Genomic DNA, 24,990 nt, shown 5'->3' with positions numbered 1-24,990 from the left:
GTGAACGGAGACCGCAAAAGAAGTGAGTGTCGTATGTAAAAACTACCGATGTACGCAACGGCTGTGCTTTATTTGGAATCTCTGCCGTCATTAACTTTGTGCCGAGCTGCGTCGCTTTCCTGGAATAAATCGCATTAAGATCTATTGCTGTAATTAACTTTTGTGCATACTCTTGTCTTTTTCCTCAATAGATGGAGATATTGCCCATTCATAAAAACAGCGATCCAAAGTACTTTACAGGAAATCAAATGAAAGACATTAAAATTGCCAAAACCTTGAAGCTCGCTTAAAACGTCTAACACTTTAAAGAATTGCACAAAGGCATAAAAACGTTAAAATAGTCGTCATTATCTCTTCATGTCACATTTTAGTCATTCATTTATGTTTGTGCAAATGGTTTGTTAGTGAGACTCTTTAGTGGAAAGCTGCAGTAAACAGAGGCGGTTTTGGTTTCTGCACATCTCAGTTATCTTAGAAGTGCTTTCTGTGCTTTTCCTTACATGGAAAGTATTTCTGGCTCAGTATTTGTGTTAAACTGTTTTTGTTTTGTTTTTTGTTTTTCTTTCCTGGATGGAGTCAATTAGGGAGCTACTGCTACCATTAACTGTTTTCATAGAACACGTAATCAATCCTTCGCTTGAACTACACACTTAATCTAACTACCATTAGATTTGTGGCGCAAACTGGAGGACAGAATAATCAAGGATTTGTCCCTGCAGGTGGAAATTAGTTTAAGATTAAGATTAGTTTCCTTTCTGACAGATGTGTAGATACGGAGACATACCTCTGTAGGAGGTGCAGGGACATGTAGAGCTGGGGTTCGTTAGTGGCAGATGAGCGCACCAGTTTGCTCTTGGTTTGAGCAGAAACGATGGTTCCATCAGAGAGGGAGAACCGGTAGATTGGACTGAACGCTTGACCGTGGCGGAGAACTGTAGACACAGCAAGCTTCACGTCAGCAAGCACACAAACATTTTTAATTATTTTTTTATTTTTTGGAAGAAAATAAAACAAATGTGTTCCTGCTGGTTCCAGTATTAGAGTAGATTGATGGATAATCCAAGGACTGAAGTTCATGGTTGGCTGCTTTTTGTTGCAATTCATTCAACTATTTAATATTTAAAGCCTCTCTCCCCCCCCTCTTTCTCCAGAGCCTTGAACTTCTTTCCCCTCTTTGAAACATCTAAAACAAACTTCAAAGTCCTTTATTATGGCCTGATATGACAAACAAACATGGAAGTAGTGTACCGTTGAAGTTACAGGTTTAATCATTTCACTGTTCGTCTTTCAGCTTTACGTATCCAGACATTTCTGCCCATTCTTCTTTAGAATACAGTTCAAAGTCAGTTATACTGGTTGGAAAAGCGTCCATCCGACTATTTATAATGAATTTAATGATTTATTTCTGCAACCAACTGTGAAGACGTGTAAAATAATAACCTTCTTGCTGGTGTCTCTTGGCAAAAGATATCTCCCCGTCGTTCTGCAGGTGGAACCTCTGGATGCAGCGCCTTACTAGATCCTCCCAGCCCGGCTTCATGGACGCTCGCAGTAGACTCGTGTCCAGCGACGTAATCTTACCTAGTCGCAAAGGAGGACGTTACGGTAGCTGCAAATGTACGGAATTATAAACTTCTACCTCCCGACCCAAACTGGCTGCTAAGTTTTAACGTTTCAAATGAGAATTTCAGGGCGAATAAAAGTCACTGTTTTGCCACCTGGTTTAACAAGTACGTCCAGGATATTTGTGTCGACACAGGCAATCGCTCGCAGCGGTGCGACACTTGTCCCTCAAGTGTGTGCCATTTAAAATGGAAGCAACAGACCGCTTAAGGGCTGACAAACTCCCTCCTGCTTGACTGACAGCTACATGGACCAACTTGTCACAGTAGCAATAACAGGAGCCATTTACAGCAATACATCACATTTAACAATCACCAAGGCGTCAAAAAAAGAAACTACAGAGGCAGTCCGGCAGCTTACGTCGTGTTTTGCTTAATTCTAAGGTGGGGGTGGGGGGGGTGGGGGGGGGGATATGTCAAACTATGTGTCCTGAACGCCACAAATGATGGTGATTGTCGCACTCTGTGTGGCGCTAACGGACAGCTCGGTAAGTAGAGGCTTCCATTCATGCGCACCTACGGAAGCCTGGGTGGGAAACTACAGGAAATTACTATATGTCGCTGACTAACCATGAAGGTGTGTGTTTTTTTTGTGATGTGGTTGTGGGTGTGCATACCACACAAACGGCATTAGTACATCAGAGGGCAGGTGACGCGCGCACAGCTGCGTGCGTGTATGCAACAGTTTTTCTTTTCACCTCCTACAGTGCAGACAAGATGGGTGGCTGCAGCCAGCTTGTCCAATCCTAACGGGGTCTTTTGTACGATGCTTAAATACTTAGCAGCGATGTTTGCTGATTTGTGCAGAGTTTGAAATTTCTTTCAACACAAAGGCAGTCTATTTTTTAATGTTTTTTTTGCTTTATTCAACCTAAACAAGTATTGAATCGGATGCAAATTAAGAACTCCGATCTCCATGTGTCAGTTTGTAGCTGCCGTCCGTCTGATTCCCTGTACCTTGCAGGTCCTGGCGAGTGGTGAAGCTCTCATGCGTGGGAAGCATGGGCCTTTCCTTTGTGGGCACCCTCCGAGCCACGCAGATCAGGCACGACTGGAAGTCTGAGCAGAAAGAAGGAAACAAAAAAGAAGAAGAGAGCGAATAAACGTCGGGAACAAAAGACAAGGTGGAGGATGGAACAAAGAGGACGAGGATAAAACGGGAGAGACGAAGAGGGAGTGAGAGGGGAGGACAAGGGGGGCGTAAAGGATAGAGACAGAGGGAGGGAGTGATAATGAAATGCATGTTATTCCCAGGCAGCATAATTAATACAGTTATTAATGAGCGTGGGGATCAGGGCTCCGCTCCTTTAGCGAGGAGCAGCTATTGCTGGCGAGGGAAATGATGTAGTGTGACCTTTCGGAGGAGTGTGAGTGACTTGATAAGTGTTTGCGTCCGCACCTCCGTCTGGTCCCGGCTAAAGCGCCGTCACGCACTCACCGCGCCTCCTCCTGCCCCAACACGGCTCAGTAATGACAGTCTTGTTTGGCGAACGTAAAAATAAAAAATGACTTCGCCAATTCGACTGCTTAGGTGACCCCAAAAAGTCTGTGGTCCAACTTTTTTGTGAGCCAATAATATCCACAATCCCTCATGTTCCTCACAGAGATGTGCGCCACAGGCTATCACACACACACACACACACACACACACGTGTGTGTATAGAACCTCATGGGAGGTCTGGCCATCAAAAATCTTAATCGCTATCAATTCCCCTCCCCCCCATTTCCCTTCTTTCTGTTTCTGTCTGTGGCGAATTCCTTTAACTGTAACCGCCGATCGTGCTCTGGTGCTCAAATGCCCCAAATCATTCACACACCTTCAGCCAGCGATGTTCTCATGTTAGCCGGAAAACAGCTGGCAACATTAGCCTTTTATGTCGGGTAGGCTAATGAAAGCGTTTCTGGTTGGAGGTCATGTAAAGAACGCTTGTCTAATGCAGTAGAAACAAAGGGGCCTGATCTAGTAAAGTCAACGTAGACAGAGAAGACGGGGCCTTTTTTTTTTTTCTTTCTAAGATGTGTCCTCTGTTGCCGTACACCGATTTCTAGGTGATGGACACAAATCTGTGTCCTTTCAGTTTTCAAAGGTCGGAAGTTTAGCAGTCAGAAGAAAAACGACTTGAAAGTAAAATAGGCATCGAGTTTGAAACCACAATCCAATCCAACGCTGGAGTTTGAATGTGTTCACTGTTCGGTTGTGCTGCTGCATCATTATTTGCTTTGAGCACATCTGTATCAGGCTTCATAAGTTGTTGCGAATTTGCTAAGTATGCAAGATCCACATTCCCTGTTAAAAATGTAAAAAAAAAAAAAAAAGTAGCCATTGCTATTTTCTATTCATGGCAACTTCCAAACAAGTAAGAAATATACAGATATGTCAAAATGTTACGCTAAATTAATAAAAAAAAAAAACAACAAAAAAACCCCATCTTATCCAAGGTTGTTTTATAAGGTCACTACTTTAGTGTCAACTGATCCTCCAATCCATCTCTTTCCCACTTCCCTCCCCGCTTCCATACCGTCTCCTTCCTCCTTGATGGACTTGGGTTCTGACACTGCAAAACACTGCATGGTCTCATATTTCTGCTGCTGGGGCTCGTGCGACTCGTCCTGGTTCTCGCTGTGCGGGTTCACCAGCATTCGGCAGTTGAACGTGTGGCTGTTCCTCCTCGGCCCCTCGCTGGACCACGGGACGCCGTTGACTGCCGGAGAGAGAGAAAGAGAAAGAGAAAGAGAGAGAGAGAGCGAGAGAGAGGTGAGGCAAAGGAGACTTTTATAGTCTGTGAGAGGGTGGGGGTGAGGGGGGACACTTTTCCCTGCGACTGAAAGTGAACGGTGAAACATGAAGTATGCAAAGAGCGAGCCAAGAGGAGGCGAGCGCGCTGCAAGTGGAAGACATAATGAGAGCAACGCAGGGAGAATGAAGGCAGAGGAAGTGCGAAAAAAAGAGGAGAGCTGTTGCTGGGTAGAGATCAGTTTTAATGAGCAGTTGGAACCCTGAGCCATCCATCCACAGCAGTGCATCACAGCCAGGCCTCCATATGCACGTCCTCCCAAAACATCACTGCCCATCTTTCTTCTCCTGTCCAACACTTACACAGGCATGAAATAACTCACTCAGACACACACACACACACGCACGCATGACAAGCAAGATAAAAAAGACATGTATAGGCCAAACTCATTTCTTTCTAGCAAACTCCCATCACACTCCATCTGGTTTGTGATCTCATTCAGTGCATTGATAATCTCCCAGTAACTGGGACACAGCCCAGTGATCATTTCCAGGGTACTCTGCTCTGCGCAGCTCTCCCACCCAGATGGCCGGGTAACTCAGACCTCAATCCGGAGCACCAGCAGAGGAGGACTCGGAGCTCCTGATGGGATGCGGTGGCGCAAAGCTCACCTTATGGGAAGTGAAGCCATACGGGTTAATTTGAGGGAACGAGATGATGGAGGGGGGGAAAAAAAAAAAAATTCCTAAGCTGAGGATTGCACAAACAGTTGTAATGTTTACATTAAATACGCACGAAGCATAACTTCAATGGGTGGGCTAGAAAGTATGGGAAATTGAGAACAAGAAAAGAGGATCTCGATAGGGGTGTGCGGCAGAGAACGAGAGAAAAACATTTTTTTTTTTAAAAGTGAAGAGAAGGGGAAGGAAGGGCACGAAATGAGAATGTAGGAAGAGCATTATGCTGCTGACAGGAGAGAGAAGCCAAAAAAGGAAGTTAATTAGCTGAACAGCGAGGGAGGATGAGGAGAAGAGTGAGAGGAAAAAGTCTGGGCTGAGCATCAGCAAAACAGAAAAAGAAGAACCTTTAGGATCTTTGCATACTGCAAATCTCTTTTCTTTTCTTTTTTTTTTTTTTTTACAAGCCAGCTTTCCAGCACTGAAAAACCACAGTAAACATTTAAATCACAACGACATGGCTAATAAAAAGCGCCAGGTGACGCAAGGTAGACGGAGCAGAGGCAGAAATCGTTGGCAGGGAGAATAAGCCGAGGGCTAACCGAGGGATTTAGGCAGCAGGTTCTTGATGAACTCGGCGTGATCGCCGACGTGCAGCACGCTGTACACGCTGGTGTTCATCAGCTCCTCCTGGTTGTAGCGCAGGTACTGGGTCACGTTCTCAGACACGAACACGATGTTGCCCTCCATGTTCACCACGAAGAAGAAGCCGTCGAGGGCCTGGAGGGGCAAAGAGGCGGTTTAGAGTTTGTTTACAAAGTTCCTCCTCACAAAAAAAAAAAAAAAACACAATTCATGAATAATTAGGATTTTATTTGCGCAGCAATCACCCTCATTAATCAGAATATGTTAATAACCCTGCTGCAAGTGGCCTAAAGGGGGAATATCACCGATTAATATGCTCTCCCATTTCTCAGACAAGGGAAAGCTGCAACTTTAGTTTATTGATGCAAGAAATTGTGTTTTTCTTCAGATCTACTGGGTTTTAATCTGTTATTTTGCATGAAAAGCATTCAAGAACAGCAGATACTATGTACATATTGTCTGAAGTCTGAGCAGCCGGTATAAATACGTCTATTTATTTTCGGCCAAGGAAACGTGTAAAGAAAAATAGTTCAATGTAAAATAAAATGCATTGAAAAAGCTTTAAAAGTAAAGTTGAAACATGTCAAAAATGAACATAGACATTTTTTACCTTTATGCAAAAGCTGCAGTAAAAACAATTTTATTTTATTTTTTAAATCCCGATTTAAAGAAGCCAACAAATTCTGGACATTTCAGGTTGGAGTGGAGGAGCAGAGACTAAATAATTCTTCCTCTAATTTAGTTCTGGTTATAGCTCCTAATGGGGCAGCAGAGTGGCGTATGGCAAAACCTCATATAATGAAGCAACTGTAGCAAGCGTCATTCCGCCTGCCACCAAAATGTTCAAACAAGATGAGTGACTTAATATTCTAATTTAAGCTAATTTAACCTGAGCTTGCAATTTTGCTTTGTTTTATAGTGCCTTTTAATTTGCATGAAGGACCAATTGAAACTTTTATCTAATTTGTCCTAAATACACTGCTAGTTATTGTCTGACATTTAGCCCTTAGAGGAGCAAAATGTGGCTGAAAGCTTTTAAACCGTTTTGCAAAATTAACTAAAGAGGCTCCTTCCTAATATGGGAAATTTCTTTATTTTTATTAAGAGAAACCAGAAAGCAACATTTGAACTATCTGCCATTTTCCGTTGTACCGTACCCATAACGGCCCATGACCTAAAAGTTGAGTACACACTGAACCCTTATTTATGTTTAAACGCCTACTCTGTTATTTGTATGTTATTACACTAAGCTTACAGAAAAACCACTGGTACAATTAGTACCAGCTAAAAAAAACCAAGCTGAACATCAGTGAAGCTGATAAAAGCAGAATAAACCCATGTGGCTGATTAAAGCATAAGAAGGAGGAGCAGCACTTAATTGAAAGAACACAGCCCCAGGTCAGCCATTACACACAAGCTGGTGTCAATTAGGCCATCAAATCACCTACAGCCTTCAGGAACAGAACACTGGAGCTTGTAAAGCCGGTGTCACGATAGAACCGAAGACATCTGCTCTTCATCTCTGCTTAATCGATCGCTACGGTTAAACTGAACAATTGTCAAACTTTTTAGCGCGACATTTATTGTCGTTCCTGGAAATAGCTACAAAACCACACAGTCCAAAACCCCCACGGACAAAATGTTGAGGTTCGCTGAACCCTTTTTCCATTTGATCCAAGATTACAGCGTGATGGAGGTTCTCCCTCGCCTGCTCTGACACTTCCTAATCTAAAAACAACCTCAAAGCTACCTCATCCATCAGTGCATTAACTGGGCCTGCTCCAAACTGCAACGTGGTTGTGCAAGTCCATCCTGTGTGAGGAAAGAACATGGACTGGACAGGATAAACATTGCGTCGTGCCAACTCTAATGCTTCTCCAGACACTGTTGCTCAACGCCGTTAGCCAATACTTTTAATTTACAGTGCCCTCCTTAAATATACACTGGAGAGACGGCTGAGCCAATACGAGTCGATGTGTTCCAAACGGCAACGTTGGGAATAATTGTATGATCCCTGCTCCCAGCTCTATTTACTTGTGAACAATAACTGCAGGCTACATATTGCTGCAACGTGACATTAATAGCTTTTGGTAATGGCTGAAACAAAAAAACAAAAAATTTTTGGTATATACATCATCAAGAATAAAGAGCAAAAGCCATGTAAAAGTATTCGTAGAAGTTGAGTTTGGAGATTTTTGTCATGTCCGAACCAAATATTTTATGTTTTATTGGGATTTTATGTGAAAGATCAACACAAAAAGAGCAACTTAGTGAGTTTTCACCAACTCAAATTTAAGACTTTAAGACCTATTTAAGGCCACCATGCTTCCCTGCATTGGGTTGGTTTATCCAGAAAGATGAGCATCAGGTTTGAAGAAAAGCAAAAAATGTTGCTCTCATCTGTCCAGAGTGTCTTTATATCAACATATAGAACAGACTAAAGATTTTAAAATCCACTTCACAACTCCATGTGTTGAATAGTCACATGCAATCCCAGCAAAATACATTGAAGTTTGTGGTTGTGACACAAAATCGGGAAAAGAAGATATGAGTGCTTTTTAGGGCAACGTATACGCAACAGTGACGTGACGTAATGAATCTGTCCACAGAAGGTTAAAAGAGCAGCACAATGTTTCCCCACACTCCTCTCCATCCCTCTGTGTTTGGAGAGCAAAGAGTCTCAGAGGGGCAGGGTGGGGGGAGGAGGAGAGGAGGTAGGGATGTGCGTTTCTGCTGCCAGCCTTTCTCCTCTGAACGGCCTGTAATGAGCCCAGGATCGCGGAAGGGATCGCGGCTCGGAGCGGAGCTGGTGTGAATGGCCTATCGCCGTGTTTTGGGGACTGCTGACAGATGGGAAAGCTCGCAGGCTGTGCTGGGCTATATTTAGCCGCGAGTTAGTGTGTCGATTCAGTGACGCTGGACCAGGAGTGCTATAAATATTCCATGACAGGACGGATCTAGAGGCGAAAGAAGAGGGAAGATGAGGGGCGGGAGGTGGGGGGGGGGAGGGGAACGCGGGAGATCTGAGCGAGGCGGGGAGGGCGGAAATGGGTGAGAGGACGGACTCAATGGACTGATTCATTCGATGAGCTGTTGCTTTCTTTCCCATTATACGCAAGCACTTCAGAGGCTCTCCGTTGTACAACCGGGCCATTGCTCAGCTTGGTGATTTACAGCCAATCAAGGGGCGGATACAAGATGCTGGCAGCTTTAGCCTCACACAGCTACACTCTGACATAATCACTACTGGCACAGCTGCGATTGTTCTCCGTGAATGGTGCTCTTCGGTAGACATCAATCATAATTTCAAGAGGTGAGTTGACCTGTGGTGGAGTCTTTCACTTAGTGCGACACTATTAAGAGGAGTGTATGATGAAATCTTGGACCTGAGTGCAATTTGATCTCAGTGTGAATACAGATGTTCTGTGGAGACGTGTTCATCAGGGTTAAAGTTCTGGAGAAGTATTAAGGAGGGTTTAGGCCGGACGCATCATCTTTACGTTGAAAGAGTAAAACAAGACAACGCCGTTCACAAACTGACAGGCTAGGCAAGGAGAGCTTTCTTTTTTTTTTTTTTTCTTTTTTTTTTTTTTTGAAGCAGCCAAGAAGACCGTGGTAACTGTGGAGGAGTTGCAGGTGGGAGAATTTGTTCACAAGACAACTATTTGTCAATCTTTCCATAAATCTGACAATAACGGAAGGTTGGCGAGCAGAAAGTCACTTTCTGTCGTTTGAGGCACAACAGACGTGTGGAAGAAGACGGACAGTAACAGGAAATTCAAGACTGAACTTCTTAACCTATGGATGCAGCTAAACTCAGGACAAACCCGTCGGAAAAGCTTTTAGGGGTTGCAAAATACTTAATACTGGCTTGGAAGTATTCCTTCTTGTGGGACAGTAACTCTAAACATGCAACATGAATTACAATGGAATGACTTAGATTACTGATGCTCAGAACCCCCCATCTTGCATATTGTAGGGGTTTTTCTGCTGTGCCTCAAGCCTGACTTAAATGTGTGATTAACAGGTTTCTGCAACATATTATAGCTTACTGTGGAGGCAATAGTCATTTGAGACGTACCTAAACCATAAAGAACAGTGGATTTCTGAGGACTAGGTTTGAAAAACACTGGTTTATTTTAGAGATTATTACTGTGTTTAAATAGCCTAGTTAATAATCTATTGTAAGACAAGAAAAGTACAATCTAAGTTATTGCGCAAAGAATAAAGTCCACATTTTAATCTCTTAATGTGTGAGAGACATGCACCAAAAGTTTATATATAATATTAAAAAATAGTCTCAATAAAAACTCTAGGAAGTTTAAAGGGTAATGTGACAAAAATGTTAAAAGGAAAAGAGAAGGCACTGCAAATGACATCATGATGAATGAAAAATACAAACGCAATCCACCCACCTCCAGCATCATTGGTCCCAAGGCGTCTTTGTCAATCACACTTTGGCCTGTTGATGAGACATCAGCCTTCTGCACCTCCTCCTCGTTTGCTGCTGCAGCCTTTTCTGTGATCAGATAAATCAATAAGACAAACTTAAAAGCCACATACAGGGATCCAAAGCAACAAGTTGATAATGCAGAGGGAGAAAAAAAAACAAATAAAAACACAACAACACAACACCACCACAAAGACAAAACTTAGAGGTCACCGAGAAGAAGCACGAGCAAACGATTCTGCATTTCCCCCTGCAGTCGACCCACATACTTTAAAGAGGTCACTGGCTGACAGGGATTTTAACAAGTATCCATCTGGTAACAAAGCAAACACATTCGGTCCCTTTGTGAAAACATGCGGCTGGCCGTGGCTCCAGCCCAAGCGCACCGCGGCAAACAGAGTGAAAGGTTGCTGTAAATGAGCGTGTCAGAGCGCACGACTGCCACACTGGTGACAGACACTGGATGGATTACACCGCCATGTGCAGGAAAAAAAAAAAAAAAAAAAAAAGAAGGGCTATTATGGAACAGGGAGAATGTGTAAACAAGTCATGTACAAAATAGGAGAACAAATTGTTCCCAGGAAGGGCAGAACATTTTTACTTATCCAATACCACAAACAAACTTAATCATGTTATCATCAATAATAATATGAAATTAGATTAAGCTATCTTAAGCTCAAAAGTTAGCTTTTCAAAATACGTCCAACAAATATAGGAAATTCATCAAATGAAAAAAATTTTGATTTTCTTGCAACAGAACAGATTCCAAGATTATACTGTGTTTGCACAACATGTTCAGCAACATATTAATATGTTGCTAAACTGTAATTTACCAGTGATAAAACAAATTCAATAGAATTTAGAGATGCATAGAGAAATGGGACGGTGACCAAAACTGGTCACCTAGTGCTTGTATAATTTCTTTTTTCAGTCATACCTTGCGAGTCACAAGCTGAAATTTTTGGGAATCTTTGCTCTAAGGAATACACACGCTGCTGTTTCAGCAACGCTAGCCACGCTAATCACTAGTAGGAGATGTTATAGCTGGTTAAAAATGTGAACTAAATGGTCAAAAATCCAGGTTAAAGAAAAATAAAAATGTAAAAAAAATCACACTTCTGATTGGCGGATTTGTTAACATTTTAAAATGGCACGGATAAAGAAACGTACAAAATTCCAAGACCAAAACCCTTAAAAATCACCAAACATTTCATTTAGATTTGAACAATTAAGAGATTCCTCTTAGCCTCAGTAACTAAAATAATGAGTTATGACTTTGTCCATGTGACTGGGTTAATAAACATGCAGAGAGGCCTTATGTTCATAGCGTAGGCTGCCCTACTTTCCAAGCAGACGATGAGAGGCGGAATATGAGTGGGCTGTTCGGGGGATGTGGGGGGGCACATTTAACGGGCGCACCATGCCAAGGAGAGAGCTGACCATATGGTGACAAAAGATTGTGGTGAGAAGCAAACAGAATCACGCTCTTCCTTTTTATGGGTATGGATGTGTGAAAGTTGACACGAATGCAGGTTTCCCTCTGCGCTGTGGGTTTGTGCAACAGCCCACAGACAAGTATTAATCTTTTCCAGCATTAATGATCCGTGCATCAGCAGGACCTCTCCAGGCCCAGTGGGGTCCAGCAGACCAACACAGCTGCCCTGAGTGCAGACCCATCACTCACTGTCATGGCCGCCTCCCCTGGCTTTCCGTCTCTCTGCAGAAGTGTGGCACTGTGCCACGGATAGCAGGAGCGATTGATCACTTAAAAGGATTGTGTAACGTATTAACAACTACATCATAAACTGGCGAGACAGGGCACCATATACGCTTTACTAGCACATTAATTTACAGAGCAGCGGCGCCTTTTCTTTTGCTTTTTTTTATTGTGCAAAGTTGCCCATTAGCAGATAATGCAAAGTCCTATCATTATTATTAGTTTTGCTATTAGTTTTTCAACTATGGATAGGTGTTGAAAATTTTTTTCTGTTAATGCCATTGTCATTTGAATTTTGTATCGAATCTGATTGTCTCATAAAAAATTTTAAGAATTAGAAAGGTAAAGCGTCACAAACAAAAGCAAACGATATATTCAAAGGAGAATATCCTTTTCCACACTGCTGTATTTATCCAGTTATGGACTAACAAGGCAGAGAAAAAGAAAGAAAACATAATTCATCTTATTTCAGTGAGGATAAACAACAGGGTTTTAATGTACAGCTGAAGGTAGGAGGAGAATTATTTGATTATTTAAAACCCCACTCATTCAATCACAATGAGATTTCCTTCATTTTGAATATTTGTTGGTGGAAGATTGACCTGTCTGAGTTACAAGTGATCTGCAAACTAATGTCACAAGGTGCTTTAAAATTTTACATAAGAATATTCTTTTTCTTACATGAAATCAGGTGAGAAAAATCATTTCAGTGTTAATCATTAGACCTAAGAGGGAACCGTTCATCGACTAATTACTACTATTACTTTGAGCTCGTAACATTGTGGCTGGATGAAACCCCGACTTCCTCTTTGGTTGACCTTACGCGGCTCGTATCCTCAAACCTCAGAAACTTGTAGCTGAATCTACAGCGCTAAAGCACATAAACATGCAAAAAGCTCCCTTAAATATATACCAATATGCATATTCTCCCATCTACACACACACAAACTGAATTCATGGATCATTTACTCCATTAGCATAATATCACACTGGATACCTTTGAAACTTCAGACCTTGAAAGTGAGTATAGTTATTTAGTAGTTAAAAACAGGTTCACTATATTCACTTTTTACAGCATCGTTAGTGTCACATTTACTTGCACCACTGCCAACCGAAAAGCATTTTGCACACACTTCTACCGCTTCCAATTTTTCGAGAATAAGACTAGAGTGAAATCTACAGTTTCATACCAGGTCTTCTAATGCCATCTTCTCTTCAACTCAAATCAAATAGGTGTTTAGAAAGCAAATAATATAAAAAAGCAATAAGAAATTGTTTATAAGACAGTTATAAAATATATAAACTTTATAAAATTCCGTCAGTACAAATGTCAATACAATTGTTTTTTAAAACTTTGAAAGATCATGAGGTCATTATTATTTTTGCTTTACCCCTTAAAGCTGCCTCCACAACAAATCTCTATCTCAACATCTCAGCAGGAAGAGAAAGAGGCCCACAGCATCACTGATCCCCCACTGTACTAAAAAGTGTGCATGGCGTGCTTTTCCACATATTCGCCCTTCGTTTCCCATTAGACCCACATGCAGTGTTTGTTGCCTGAAAGCTCAGTCCTCGTCTCGCCTCAAAGCACACAGTTCTAGCGAAGGTAAGTGTAGAGTCTGGGAAACGGCACATTCAGCCCTGTGATGGTGGAACAGGAGATGTTTTCACCACAGCGTCTTCGGATAAGCTTTGCTTTAGACTAAGTGACCCCTGACCAGCCCAATCTTGAAGTACTTCTCTAATTATAAGCTTGGAAATTTCTTTTGCTTCCTTTTCCGCCCTCCTTATGATGTGTTGGGTGGTAAGATACACATGGGGCCTTATCTGGCTTATTTGAGAGTTTCTGCAAGTATCTTTAAATTTGAGACTTTTTACTCCAGTATGGTAGACATTTTGCTTTACTTACAGATGCACCTTAAAATAGAATATCATAATAAAATTTTTTTTTTTAAAAAGCTGGTGTAATAACACCTTGGTTGCTCAATTGAAAAAGTGAATAAACAAATGAATCACACCAACAGATTTCTCAAAATGGTACAACAAAGCAATTGACAAATGTCAAGAGTTAAAATGACCACGACATTAAAAATCTGGGTGTATTTAAGACCTTTAATCTTAAAATTAAGGTTGTTACAACTCGGACGTTTTAGGATCACTCCAAAACTATCCTAGTTTTTCACAATATGTCGTCTAAGCTCGCCAAGTCTGACTATAGATATATGTAGATTCAAGCAGGTAGCTCTTTTATTGCACCCTTTTTCTCACCTTTATAACACATCTGCCTTCCATAAAAGGCATGTTTTCTTGCCTTTCCCATGTTGAAGTGTGACTAGAAGAAATGGGCCTGTGCTGTACCGCATTAAAATCCACAGGAAACAGAAAGACTTGCTTATAAAATTATAAAGGTAAGTATGCAATACAAATGATTCAGGTTCTCTTACTTAATAAGAGAGATGCAAGAACATACAGTTGGTAATATCCCTACTAAACTTATGCAGCTGAATTAAATGGTTGATTTTTTTTTTCCTCAAATTTTTACGCACCACAATTATACTATTGGACCAAAAATATTGTAAGCTTTTTTCAGACCTTTATCAAGAAAAAAAAAAAGGAAAAAAGAGAGAGACTTTTGATTTGAACTGCACCTTTCACAGAAAAAGATGTAGCGCTGACATCTGACACAACCCTTCCATAGAGTGAGAAATGAAGTGCGGTTAAAAGAACCTTAGGCATTCCTTCAAAGCACAACGTTCAGCATCTATAAGCAGCTATAAAAAGATTCCCCTGCCTGACCACCGGCCTATAGAGGACAGAGAGGAAGAGGATGAACCAGCCATTTGTTTGCTTTGCTCTGTGTGAATGCAGACGGCTTGATGTGGAATGGGATTTTTGTTTCACTTTAGTCACTTTTACATAGCAGACGTACGAGTCAAATAAAATACAATGAGAATATCAACTGGCTTGATTTGTGCATCTTAAAAAGACCAAGTTCTTATTTATTTTTAAATAAGATATTCTGGCACCCTTTCTCAAAAGCAAGGACCAAGCTAATATCTGTCTCTAAATTTACAACAGGAGAACATTTTAGCTTTGCAACAACTTTGAAGGAAAAACGGAATATTCCCACTGATTGTTGCTTGATTAAAAAGAACATTTTGAAAAAACTTTAAAACGGTTACTTAATCGTCAAGCAACATGTCCCCCTCCCCCACGAGCTGTAAATTCAAAATGTTCAATATAGCCCTGAGCAAGCGTTCACTTTTATTATTTCATTTTTTTGTCATGTTTTTTCTGCAGTTTATTCACAATGCAGACAGACGGCACGACCAGGCTGCCACTCGTACCTTGCTCCTTTATTTGCCTGATCTGCTTCACAGTTTCCTTCAGGATTGCACATTTGTCAGGTTTGACGTTGAAGTTGTCGATGTCGTTGAAGTTGGCGAAGATCAGCTCGGCGAGCTCTTCGATATACTTGTTCTCGTGCTCGCGGTTGCGCTTCTCGTTGCTCCGCTTGGGACTGCAGAGACATAAAAACAACAAGAGGGGAAAACAATTTAAAAAAAAATTGTTTTTTTAAAAAAAAAAAAAAGCAATGGGGGACCAATGTTGGGGAAAATTACGAAACCCTATCAACTTTTTCTTTTTTTAATTAAAAAAAGATCACTTAGATGGCTAATTTAGCTTTTTTTTAGCACATCAAACAAGAAGATACAAGCATTTTCTAGAGCGAAGAAATGACACCCTCCTTCCTAAATCCCGGTGTTACCCTCCTTGGTTGGAATAACTTTTAGTGAGTTGCTCCTTGAAGACATCTGCCACTCTTTACTTGAAGCTGTAAAGTGTTTAAATTGTTTCAAGCCACAGCATCTCAAAAGAATAAATATCTGGACTATACTCCAATCCAGGACCTTCCATCTGTTAATTTTGAAGTGGCCCGGATTCGCTGTAGCAAAGCATCTCCACAAGACAATTCTTCCACCTCCACACTTTTCAGTTTACATGAAGCTCTTCTCCGCTAATGAAATTGGATTATTCTGAAGATGCTGGTGTCTAAATAATTTAGTGTTGGATTCATCTGTCATTTAAATAAGATATTCTGGCACCCTTTCTCAAAAGCAAGGACCAAGCTAATATCTGTCTCTAAATTTACAACAGGAGAACATTTTAGCTTTGCAACAACCTTGAAGGAAAAACACAATATTCCCACTGATCGTTGCTTGATTAAAAAGAAAATTTCTTTTTAATCTTTCACTTGTTTAGCTCTGGCAATATTTAAGCTAGGTTTGCAGTTGATTCACTGAACTAGGACAGAGGCAGTATGCGATAAACGTGCCAGCCCCGCCCATTCGTGTTGGCGCGACTCCTGGTCCTTTCACTCAAACTGGACAATCTGGAATGTTCTCTTGCAGAGCAGGTTCACCTGCACTGACATGTATAGGAACTCTCTCTACCACGGCTCACGATTGGAGAATACAGCACCAAAGTATGCATCAAGTATATAGGCCACACCGCTCGCTCGACTCACGCGCGCGCTCAATGGGAACCTCTAAAAGCGTGACTACAACTTAAGTCCGTTTTTCTTGACGAGCAAACACTGCCTCTACTGCACTCTCTTTCTGATTGTATACAGGAATGCACTTTTATATCAACAACGGCAAGAGTTGTTGTAAGTCTAATGATGACACTTTAGGGTTTCTTAAGGCATCTTTTAGCATGTGGCAGTCTGTGTTACGGGAGAGTGGGCTGACATGACCAGATGTGGGCATTTGTTGCATTCATGCTCCACTTGTAGCCTTTTTTTTTTAATACAGTGATGATTCTGATTTTAAACTCTTCAAATCCCCCCACCATGCATATTGGAGCTCAGACAGCTCCTTTAATCTTTCCATATTGTTCACACTCACTTATACAGTTAGAAGCACCGAGCTAAATATCTGAGGTTTTAACAGCAAACCTTCAAAATGCTTACTAAAGTTTTTATAATCATGCGTACCTAATATGATATGTCTCTATGTAATTCCAGACATTTTAGGTAGCAATACATGCAAGGCTTGTCACTATCTGGGTCACATATGACTATGGCTGTTTTAAATTATTATTTCAGTAATCAAGTAATCAACTAATTGTTCTGAGCATCTAGGTTGTAGCTGACTTAAAGAAACATATGAGAGAAAATGCTAGTCAACAATTCAGTTCCTATTTAAGAAAACACATTTAAGACACACTTAAAATACAATATGATTCAATAAAACTCTTAGTCTCATTATCTCACAAATTAAAAAGCAAACTTAGAGACATTAAACATTGCCTTTTTGTAACACTTCACTTTCAGTCTCAAGTTTGAAGTATGAAAAAGCTTCTTTTTTTTTTTTTACACATATTTCTAATCTATTTTTTATTGTTTTTTCACATCATTACTCTTCTTGATCAGTAAGTACAACAAGTGAGAAAATGGAGCTTGAAGATATTAATACAAGCTAAAAATGGGGAGAGTTGCAGTAATAAGCCGGCTGAGCACAAAGCATGTTAAACTGACAGCAGTTTAAAGTAATATATCAAGTTTACTTTGATCTCAGGCCTCTAAAGTTAATTAGTCAGGTTGAATCAGGCTCGGACACGATGTTTACAGGCTCGATCAAGCTGGTTTTGATTGTTTTAGGACCAACCTACACCTTAATGTTTCCTGCTGAGGTGTTGCCGCATTGAGGAGGCGCTATTGGAAAGCTTTCTGTGCCTCTCCATCTCCCTCCATAGCTGCTAATAGCACTTAGCATTCTTCATTAGCACATTAAAGCGCTGCACACCTCACCCACAAAGTTTAAAAACAAAACAAAACAAAAAAATCATATGATTGCAGTGAATTAAAAGTAATCATAATTGAACAATGTGTCGAGGAATTCTAATAATCAAGGTACTTGAATTAATCAATAGCTTTGATGAATCGTTATAGCCCTACACTGTACTGTGTGCTCCTATGGTTAAACCTCAAGTCTGTCGATGTGGTTGTGTTGGTCGCTTCGGTATTATAAACACACCCAAATTGATGCCCAAGATGGTCACTGTGGTTAAGGGTCAGGACTGCAATAAGGCTGTTCCATCCTCTCCACTCTAAATCGCAGTGTGAACAAAGGCTGACGTCTTGGAGGATAGAGCTCAGTCCACGAGAGTGGATTCATGTGAAGGCCACTGACTGCACAACCTCATCTCTGTATCCCTCTACATTGAGATTTCCACCTGGAGCGACGAGCCTCGTTTTTTTTTTTCCAGCGAGGGACGTACCGCCCCTCGCCATCACGCTGCCTACACCTAAAGATGTTTCGCATTAGCAGGGAGAAATTGCCAAGTTTTTCATGGGGTACAACCCACATCCTCAACCCTGTTGCTCAAGCCATAAATGTATTTTTCTTACACTCTGTTACTCTGGCACCATTTAAGGGGGAAATAAAACAGGTTTCCAACAGTTTAACATTCATTATCAACAGGTTCATACATGTGGCGCCGTGGACGACCTTCCTAAACAAGCTCAGCATAAAAATAAAAAAAATTAAAAAAAGCTGTAGGCCATCGTGTGAAGGAAACTAGATACGTTTACGCGGGACATTGAAGCTCCTGTAAAAATTCCTGGTATCTCCTGGAAAAGATAACTCATTATCTCCTCAATGGTTCTGGGTCAATTTGTGCCCTTATTTTAGATCCAAACATTGCTCTGTCATCCCAACCTACTTTCCTTTAAACCTGCAACCAAGCTGCTTTATACTTTAAATTAATTCAACAGAGCTAATTATATAGAAACACTGAATTTGATTGTTCAAGATTTTATATTACCCCTCGTTTGATTCTTGGCCGTGCACATTTGTATTGGTTGACATTTATGCAGGGTTTCCCCCAGTGCATTATAAGCCACGCTTTACTAGCCCCGCCGCCAGGCTAAATGTTGCTTGTTTACGTCTTTTTTTTTTTTTTTAAGCCGGGCTGCAAGCGTCTCTTTTGCTCTTAGCATTTCACTAGCAGAGCAGATTTATTCCTAAAGGATAGATTTATAATAGATAGTTTATGCATTTAAACCCAATAGCGCGTGGACTAATCACACAGCAGGTGTCTCTGCGCTTTGCCTCTGCGCTTTGCCGCTGCTTTACCTCAGCAAGGATCGCGCGGGCCTCCTTTCACTTAAACTGGACACAGGCTGACCTGTATGGATATTTATATAAACATACTGTGAGGAATTATGATCCTTTGGAGAACTCTAGGTAAGGGTTTAAAACCCGCCGCGTTAGCGCTGGTTGCGCAGCTCCATGTGAACCGTAGGAATAACTTTTTGCGAATTCAGAGGTGCGCGTTGTGGAGAGGTGAGAATGATTTATCTTTGTGAACGAACAATTATATGTGGCGTTTACATCTCAACATGCTGCCCAGCGTGTGGCTCGGTGCCTGTCTTCCCTGTAAAGTTTATGTCTGTGACCGGAGCGTTTGTGGATAACGAGCAGCGCTAACCTCATCATGCAGGTTCAGCTCGGTGAGGAGCTTTCGCCCTCCCCTCGGAGTCACGCATCACGCTGATTTTATATTATTTTATAATTTTTTTAGTATTACTGTTCAGGTCACACGATGCATCAAACCATATCAAATGCGTTGTCTACTTGGAGTTAATGCGAGCGGCCGCACGGAGATCTTTGAAACTCGTCCCATAAACTCGACCAACCAAAATAGTTTCTATGACGATTAAAAACTCAGACACGAAATGGAAGAGCTACATTAGCAGCATTGAATTAAATCTCCCGTTTGTTGCGCATCTCTGCGTAGTGCAGCAGATTACCTCATCATGCAGGGCCGGTCCAAGGCTGGATGAGGCCTTGAGCAGAATTGGATTTAGGGGCCCCTTTTGTTGCTAAAAATATATCAGCACCTCTAACAGCTTCTGTGTTAGATTTAGTGAAATATGGGAGAAGAGAGTAGTTTAATTGGCCAGCCTAAAAAGCAATAAGTTATAATCGCAGTTTACTAATTTGTATTTGTAAATTCAAAGATTAAACTCACAGCATCAGATTGTTGCTATGGTAACAAAGCAATCTAATTATGAATATTGTTCTTTGAAGTTTTACAAAGTAAACTTGCCAGCTCCTTAAAATCTTATATTTAAATGTTAAACAATTTAAAATAATTTAATTTATGTATGCCTAAACAATTGAATAAAATTTAATAATCTCAATAAACAAGTGTTACATTTATGTATCTGTGGTCTGTTTTAAAATATTAGTGTTTATGGGGCCCCTGAAGCCCTGGGGGTCTGATGGAGCTGCTGACATAATTTGGATTAAACAGAAGTGCAAATTTGTTGTTTTTAGACTAGTTGTGGGTTTAAATAGCATTTCACTGGAGATCTTTTCCCGTAACATATAATTACACAGTAATACTTTTACATTTCCTGTCAACTTAATATCTTTTAATACAAAAACACGGTGGACCACCTCGACGCCCCGACCACCGGGCTTAGCAAGTTTTCTGGGGGAAACCCTGTTTATGACATACAAGATTGTAACCGATATCAAAACCGAATATTCAGCGTCCTATAAGCCTGTTTTCTTACCATGTACTGTGTGGAGATTTTAAAATAAAATAAAAATATTTTAAAAAAAAGATCACTTTACGTCATTATCTGTAAAATTGAGTATGAAATTTCCTGAGCAGAACTGCAAGAGTCTAAAATTGTAGATGGCTAAATTGACCTGCACCGCTGCTTGATGGAGTTTCTTTATTAGAAAGTTGAATCTGCAGTGGCCTGGTAATTCGAATTACTAACACGACGAAAAACTAAAATCTCTAGGTGGGGGTGTGAGATGAAATCATTCTTGAGGCTTACCTGGGTCCTATGAGTTCGGCGGAGCATTCTTTGCGTTTTCGTGCTTCTGCCCTCGCAGGGTCAGATGAGTTTTCACCGACTCCACTCATCATCAATGCATATCAGCGTCTGCAAATGAAACGCACAGGAAATCACAGTTTTAAATAAGAAGCAACAATTTCACTAGCTAACTGACTGAGCAAAAGGTAAGACAGCAAAGGTATGTGAAAGGATGACAATGCAGGACTGAGTGAGGGCCCTTATGGCCATCTGCATACAACACACATACAAACACACGCACACATACAACACACACACACAAAGTCTGTGCTGGAAGCATAAGTTGATCCAGTCCGGGAGAAATGAGTGAAAATGGAGCAGAGGTAGAGATTCAATCATTTCTCTCCGATGGCACAGTTCTCCCCAGAGAGACTGAAATGAGAGCACCGCGCTTCGCCTGCAGCAACAGACTGTGCGCTCAACCGTGTGCTGAGAAAAACCCATTCGCTACACAAAACCAAGTGAAGCCAGCTCACATTCAGGACAGAGAGTTTACAGTAACGTGTGCCTGCGTCACTGTACGGACCGCCATTCGCCTGGAAAGACTCGAGGTCAATCAAAAACACAACAATAAGGACTCCTACTGTTTGAGGTTATGTGGAAATAACACTTGCCTACTTAGAAATGTCTTATAGGGTCACTTCCTACACTGTACACATTGTTTTTTTTTTTTTTTTGCTAAATACATTTGGGAGTCTCTTGAGGGAAGCAAACAGTTGAAGCACAAAGAGTTTAAGTGGCAGAGAGGCAGCTGGAAGTGGAACAGTGTTTGTGGTAAAAGGCTATTTACTTGTTAATTTGGGATAAAAAGGAGTACAATGGGTTTACTTCGGATACTCAAAAAGAGGGAATGATCCAAAGTTAATCAAAATCAGCTGTCCTTTCTTCCTCGGATAATGCTTTACCAGTTGTCGTACATTTTTATTTTACTAAATTATAACTTTGTCCAAGTTTCACTATACGAGACGATTGGTTTGAATGGTCTCGTATACAGAGACCAGTCTTGTGTACCAGGGGTCTTCAAATCCTGGCACTGAAGAGTGGCATCATGCAAATTTTAGACGCATCTTTGCTTCAGCACGCCCGAGTCAGATCATGAGCAGGACACTGACGATGTACTTCAGCCATCTGACGATCACAGAATCTACAATAAATTCTACTGAATTTTTTGAAGATTCTACAATTAAAATTAACCCGGAATGTCACAATTTTTGAGTTTAATCTAAACATTATATGCTTTCCATGACAAGCTAACAGATTTCTCCCCTTGACGATCACAGATAAAGTCAGCGCCCAGTGGGTGCTGCTGCCCTTCTGATGCGCTCAGCTGATGCTCAACAGAGTAGTGTGGTAGATTCCTGGCCACAGTTGCATATTGAATAGTCAATAAATATTTTCTTTTTATTATTATTGACCTGACAGAGCAGAGTGGCTGGGGGTAAAAAAAAAAAAAAAAAAAAAAAAAGATTTCCTGCACTGAGAAAAATTGTTTTTCAAAACAGATTCGGCAAACAAAAGCTTTAAAGTTGGATCGGTTAGGCTCTTGAAACCAACATAAGCAGTTCTCAAAAGCTAAAACTGCTCCTTCTCTATCCTACTCTTAAGTTACCACGAGCAGAATTTGAGGGCACTAAATGAAAAACCATCAATTATTAATCAAAGTGCAGTAATATCTTATTAATTACCATCGTCCTCTGAAAATCTGTCAGCAGCTAATGGACTCAGGTTTAAATATATAGAAGGATACCTTCAGTATCTTAGAAAGTAAAAACTCATTGCCTTACAAAATGATTACATTAAAAAGCATGTAAATAAAGTTCCTTGAGGCAGTTGATGTTGCTAAACCTCGTTGTACTTTATTGAGATTTTATGTGATGGAGTAAGGCATAATTATGAACAGAAGGGAGGGTGTCTTGAGGGTAAAGGGCATCATTAGTTTTTCTCCCACACAGCTGTTTGAATGCAGACCAAAAAGTTCAACTTTGGTCTCGTCTAACCAGAGCGCCCTCTTCCACATGTTTGATAAATGGATTGTTGCAGGCTGCAAACAGGACTTCTTACTAGGGTCTGTCACAATAAACAGTAAATCAATTAATAGCATGATAAATCAAAGCAAGCTCAATATCTTCCGATATTGAGCTTGTTTTTGTTTCCCTCTTTCTACCGAAAACTGGAAAGCAAAAGTCTTCAGTCTGGTGCTTTGGTCTCGACTAGCCCTTAATTTGAAGGACAGTTTTGTTTACAGACACTCCATAATTAATTTATTTGTTTTTTATTTTTTGTTGGAGTTTTTTGCTCGTTTATTTTGGATATTTAAAATGTCTTCCAGTTCCAGTGTCGAATGTTAAGATACTTGTTAGAATTTGAAGTTTAGTGAATCTTCGAGAACGTGTTCTTGCATTGTTAGGCCGTTACCGTTATATTACTTGGAAAATGGTCTCAAAACAACATTATTGCTTGTCAAAATAATTTCTGGGACAATTTATCGTCCAACAAAATTTGTTATCCTACTTTTTAATGCTTTCAACAATGGCTTTTGGAGCGCACAAGTAAAAGTTAGCATCTCTAAAGATTCTTTAGCTGCTCCAGAGATACAATGGACCTCTTGGCTACTTGCACGTTTTTTTTTTGTTGCTTTTTTTTATTATTCCATTTTCAGATGATGGCTTAAACAGTACTCGAAGAGACACTCAAAGATTAGGATATTTGTAACCAAACCCTTTATTGATCTTCTCCAAAACTTTATTCCTAAGTTATTTGCTTTTTCCCCCATGATGCCATTTATTCAGAAATGTACTACAGTAAGCCTCTGAGACCTTAACAGAATATCTGTATTTACACTGAAAATTAAAAAAAAAAAGTTTACAACAGGATAATTAGCCTTTAAAGGGAACTTTAAAGCATTTAGCTGCATTGGATTATTATTTATGGGCATCAGAATAAAGTGAGACAGAATGGGAATGTCTACAACACTTTAAATCCAAACAAACCCCACTGAAGGATGCAGTGAGCAATAACAAGACAAAATGTTTTTTAAACAGCAGGGTCAGGGGGACATGAATACTTCTGCAAGGGACCGAATCTATGGTTTCGGCTCGCAAAAGAACGAACCTTTAAATGAAACCCTTCAAAGAGAACATGCAGGTCTTTTCCCAGAGTAGGTACCACAGCTGGCGCATGCTGTGTTGTGTTAGCGTCTCAGCTACCCTTACCATGGAAACAGCTATGACACACACCACTTGCTGCCATTACATAAGGAGGAAGCAGAGTGGAGAACGCCAGTATTTAGAGGAGAGCAGGGTAGCATAGCCTGGCAGATGCTGGCTAAAATAATGAATGAGGTAGTGGCCATGCAAACCTTAGTCTGACTGCCTCCTGCCCTGGAGTGACCCACTGTAAGCTAGCAGTAGCAACTGGCTCGACATGAATGAAGCCAAAGCTTTGGCTACGGTTTTAAACATGTCCTTTTGACAAGTGTCTTGAGTTCCCTTGTTGACTAGCACTGCGAGTGAACAGACACAAACGCCTGAGTCCATGTGTCCTACTGTTTTGCTATTTTGAACACCGCCATCTTTGTGCAGAGCAAGCTGTGTGCTGGCTGAAAACATAAAACTCAATATTAGAGGTTATATCATTTTTATTAATGGCAGCAGGCCATTAAACTCTAATAGCCAAGTGCCATTCTCCATTTTTATTGGCCGGGGCAGGGCTTTCAAAAGCACAAGTTACCATGGGGATTCTGATTCTGATTGGCTGAGCGTGCTTCGCTGAGCCAGATATGATTGGTCGCCTCCATCTCCTTGACATAGCAGCAATGATGGGTCACTCTACATTGAGACAAATAAGTGAGACTTGAAGTACCGAGCACGTCTCAATGACACCAACACAGACGACCAGACGGCCTGGCAAGCAGGCTGCCGGCTGCTTCTGTAGCTGGGAAAGGGGAGCGGGGTCTCAACACAGGCACACTAACAGGGGGTTCCCATCTAGAAAAAAAAAAAAGGAAGAGTCTGGACTGCTGGCAAGCTAATAACCACTGGGAAATCATTAGCAAACAAATATGCTGTAAAAATGCGCTTACATTTACAGAACATAGAGTATGAAACAATCCCTCAGAGGGTAAAAGAACTACTACTATGTCTGCTTTCAGCCTAAAGTTGCCACCTGGCTTTAAAGGAGCCCTTATTCTACAAAGCCTCAAGACCCAAAATGAACAAGAGTCACGTGTGGGGGAAAATCGCTGAA

At 40.9% G+C, this 24,990-nt stretch overlaps 1 protein-coding gene across 6 annotated transcripts in view; it reads right to left on the bottom strand.

Moving 5' to 3' along the window:
- ncoa2 (nuclear receptor coactivator 2) overlaps positions 1–24,990 on the bottom strand; it is a 74,255-nt gene that overhangs the window by 23,585 nt on the left and 25,680 nt on the right. For all 6 annotated transcript variants that reach the window (XM_017301950.2, XM_008396349.3, XM_017301952.2 and 3 more), the window contains 8 exons: positions 20,707–20,814; positions 15,194–15,366; positions 10,095–10,198; positions 5,637–5,814; positions 4,142–4,324; positions 2,580–2,681; positions 1,441–1,581; positions 785–932 (listed from right to left, as the gene is read on the bottom strand). In XM_017301950.2, coding sequence (XP_017157439.2) covers positions 785–932; positions 1,441–1,581; positions 2,580–2,681; positions 4,142–4,324; positions 5,637–5,814; positions 10,095–10,198; positions 15,194–15,366; positions 20,707–20,798 — 1,121 coding nt within the window. In that variant the 5' untranslated portion in view covers positions 20,799–20,814. The remainder of the gene's footprint in view (positions 1–784; positions 933–1,440; positions 1,582–2,579; positions 2,682–4,141; positions 4,325–5,636; positions 5,815–10,094; positions 10,199–15,193; positions 15,367–20,706; positions 20,815–24,990) is intronic.

This window comes from Poecilia reticulata, chromosome 20, assembly GCF_904066995.2.
Source record: "Poecilia reticulata chromosome 20, P_reticulata-male-v2, whole genome shotgun sequence".
In the NCBI taxonomy this organism is placed as follows: domain Eukaryota; kingdom Metazoa; phylum Chordata; class Actinopteri; order Cyprinodontiformes; family Poeciliidae; genus Poecilia; species Poecilia reticulata.
This window is presented reverse-complemented; position numbering and strand designations above follow the sequence as displayed.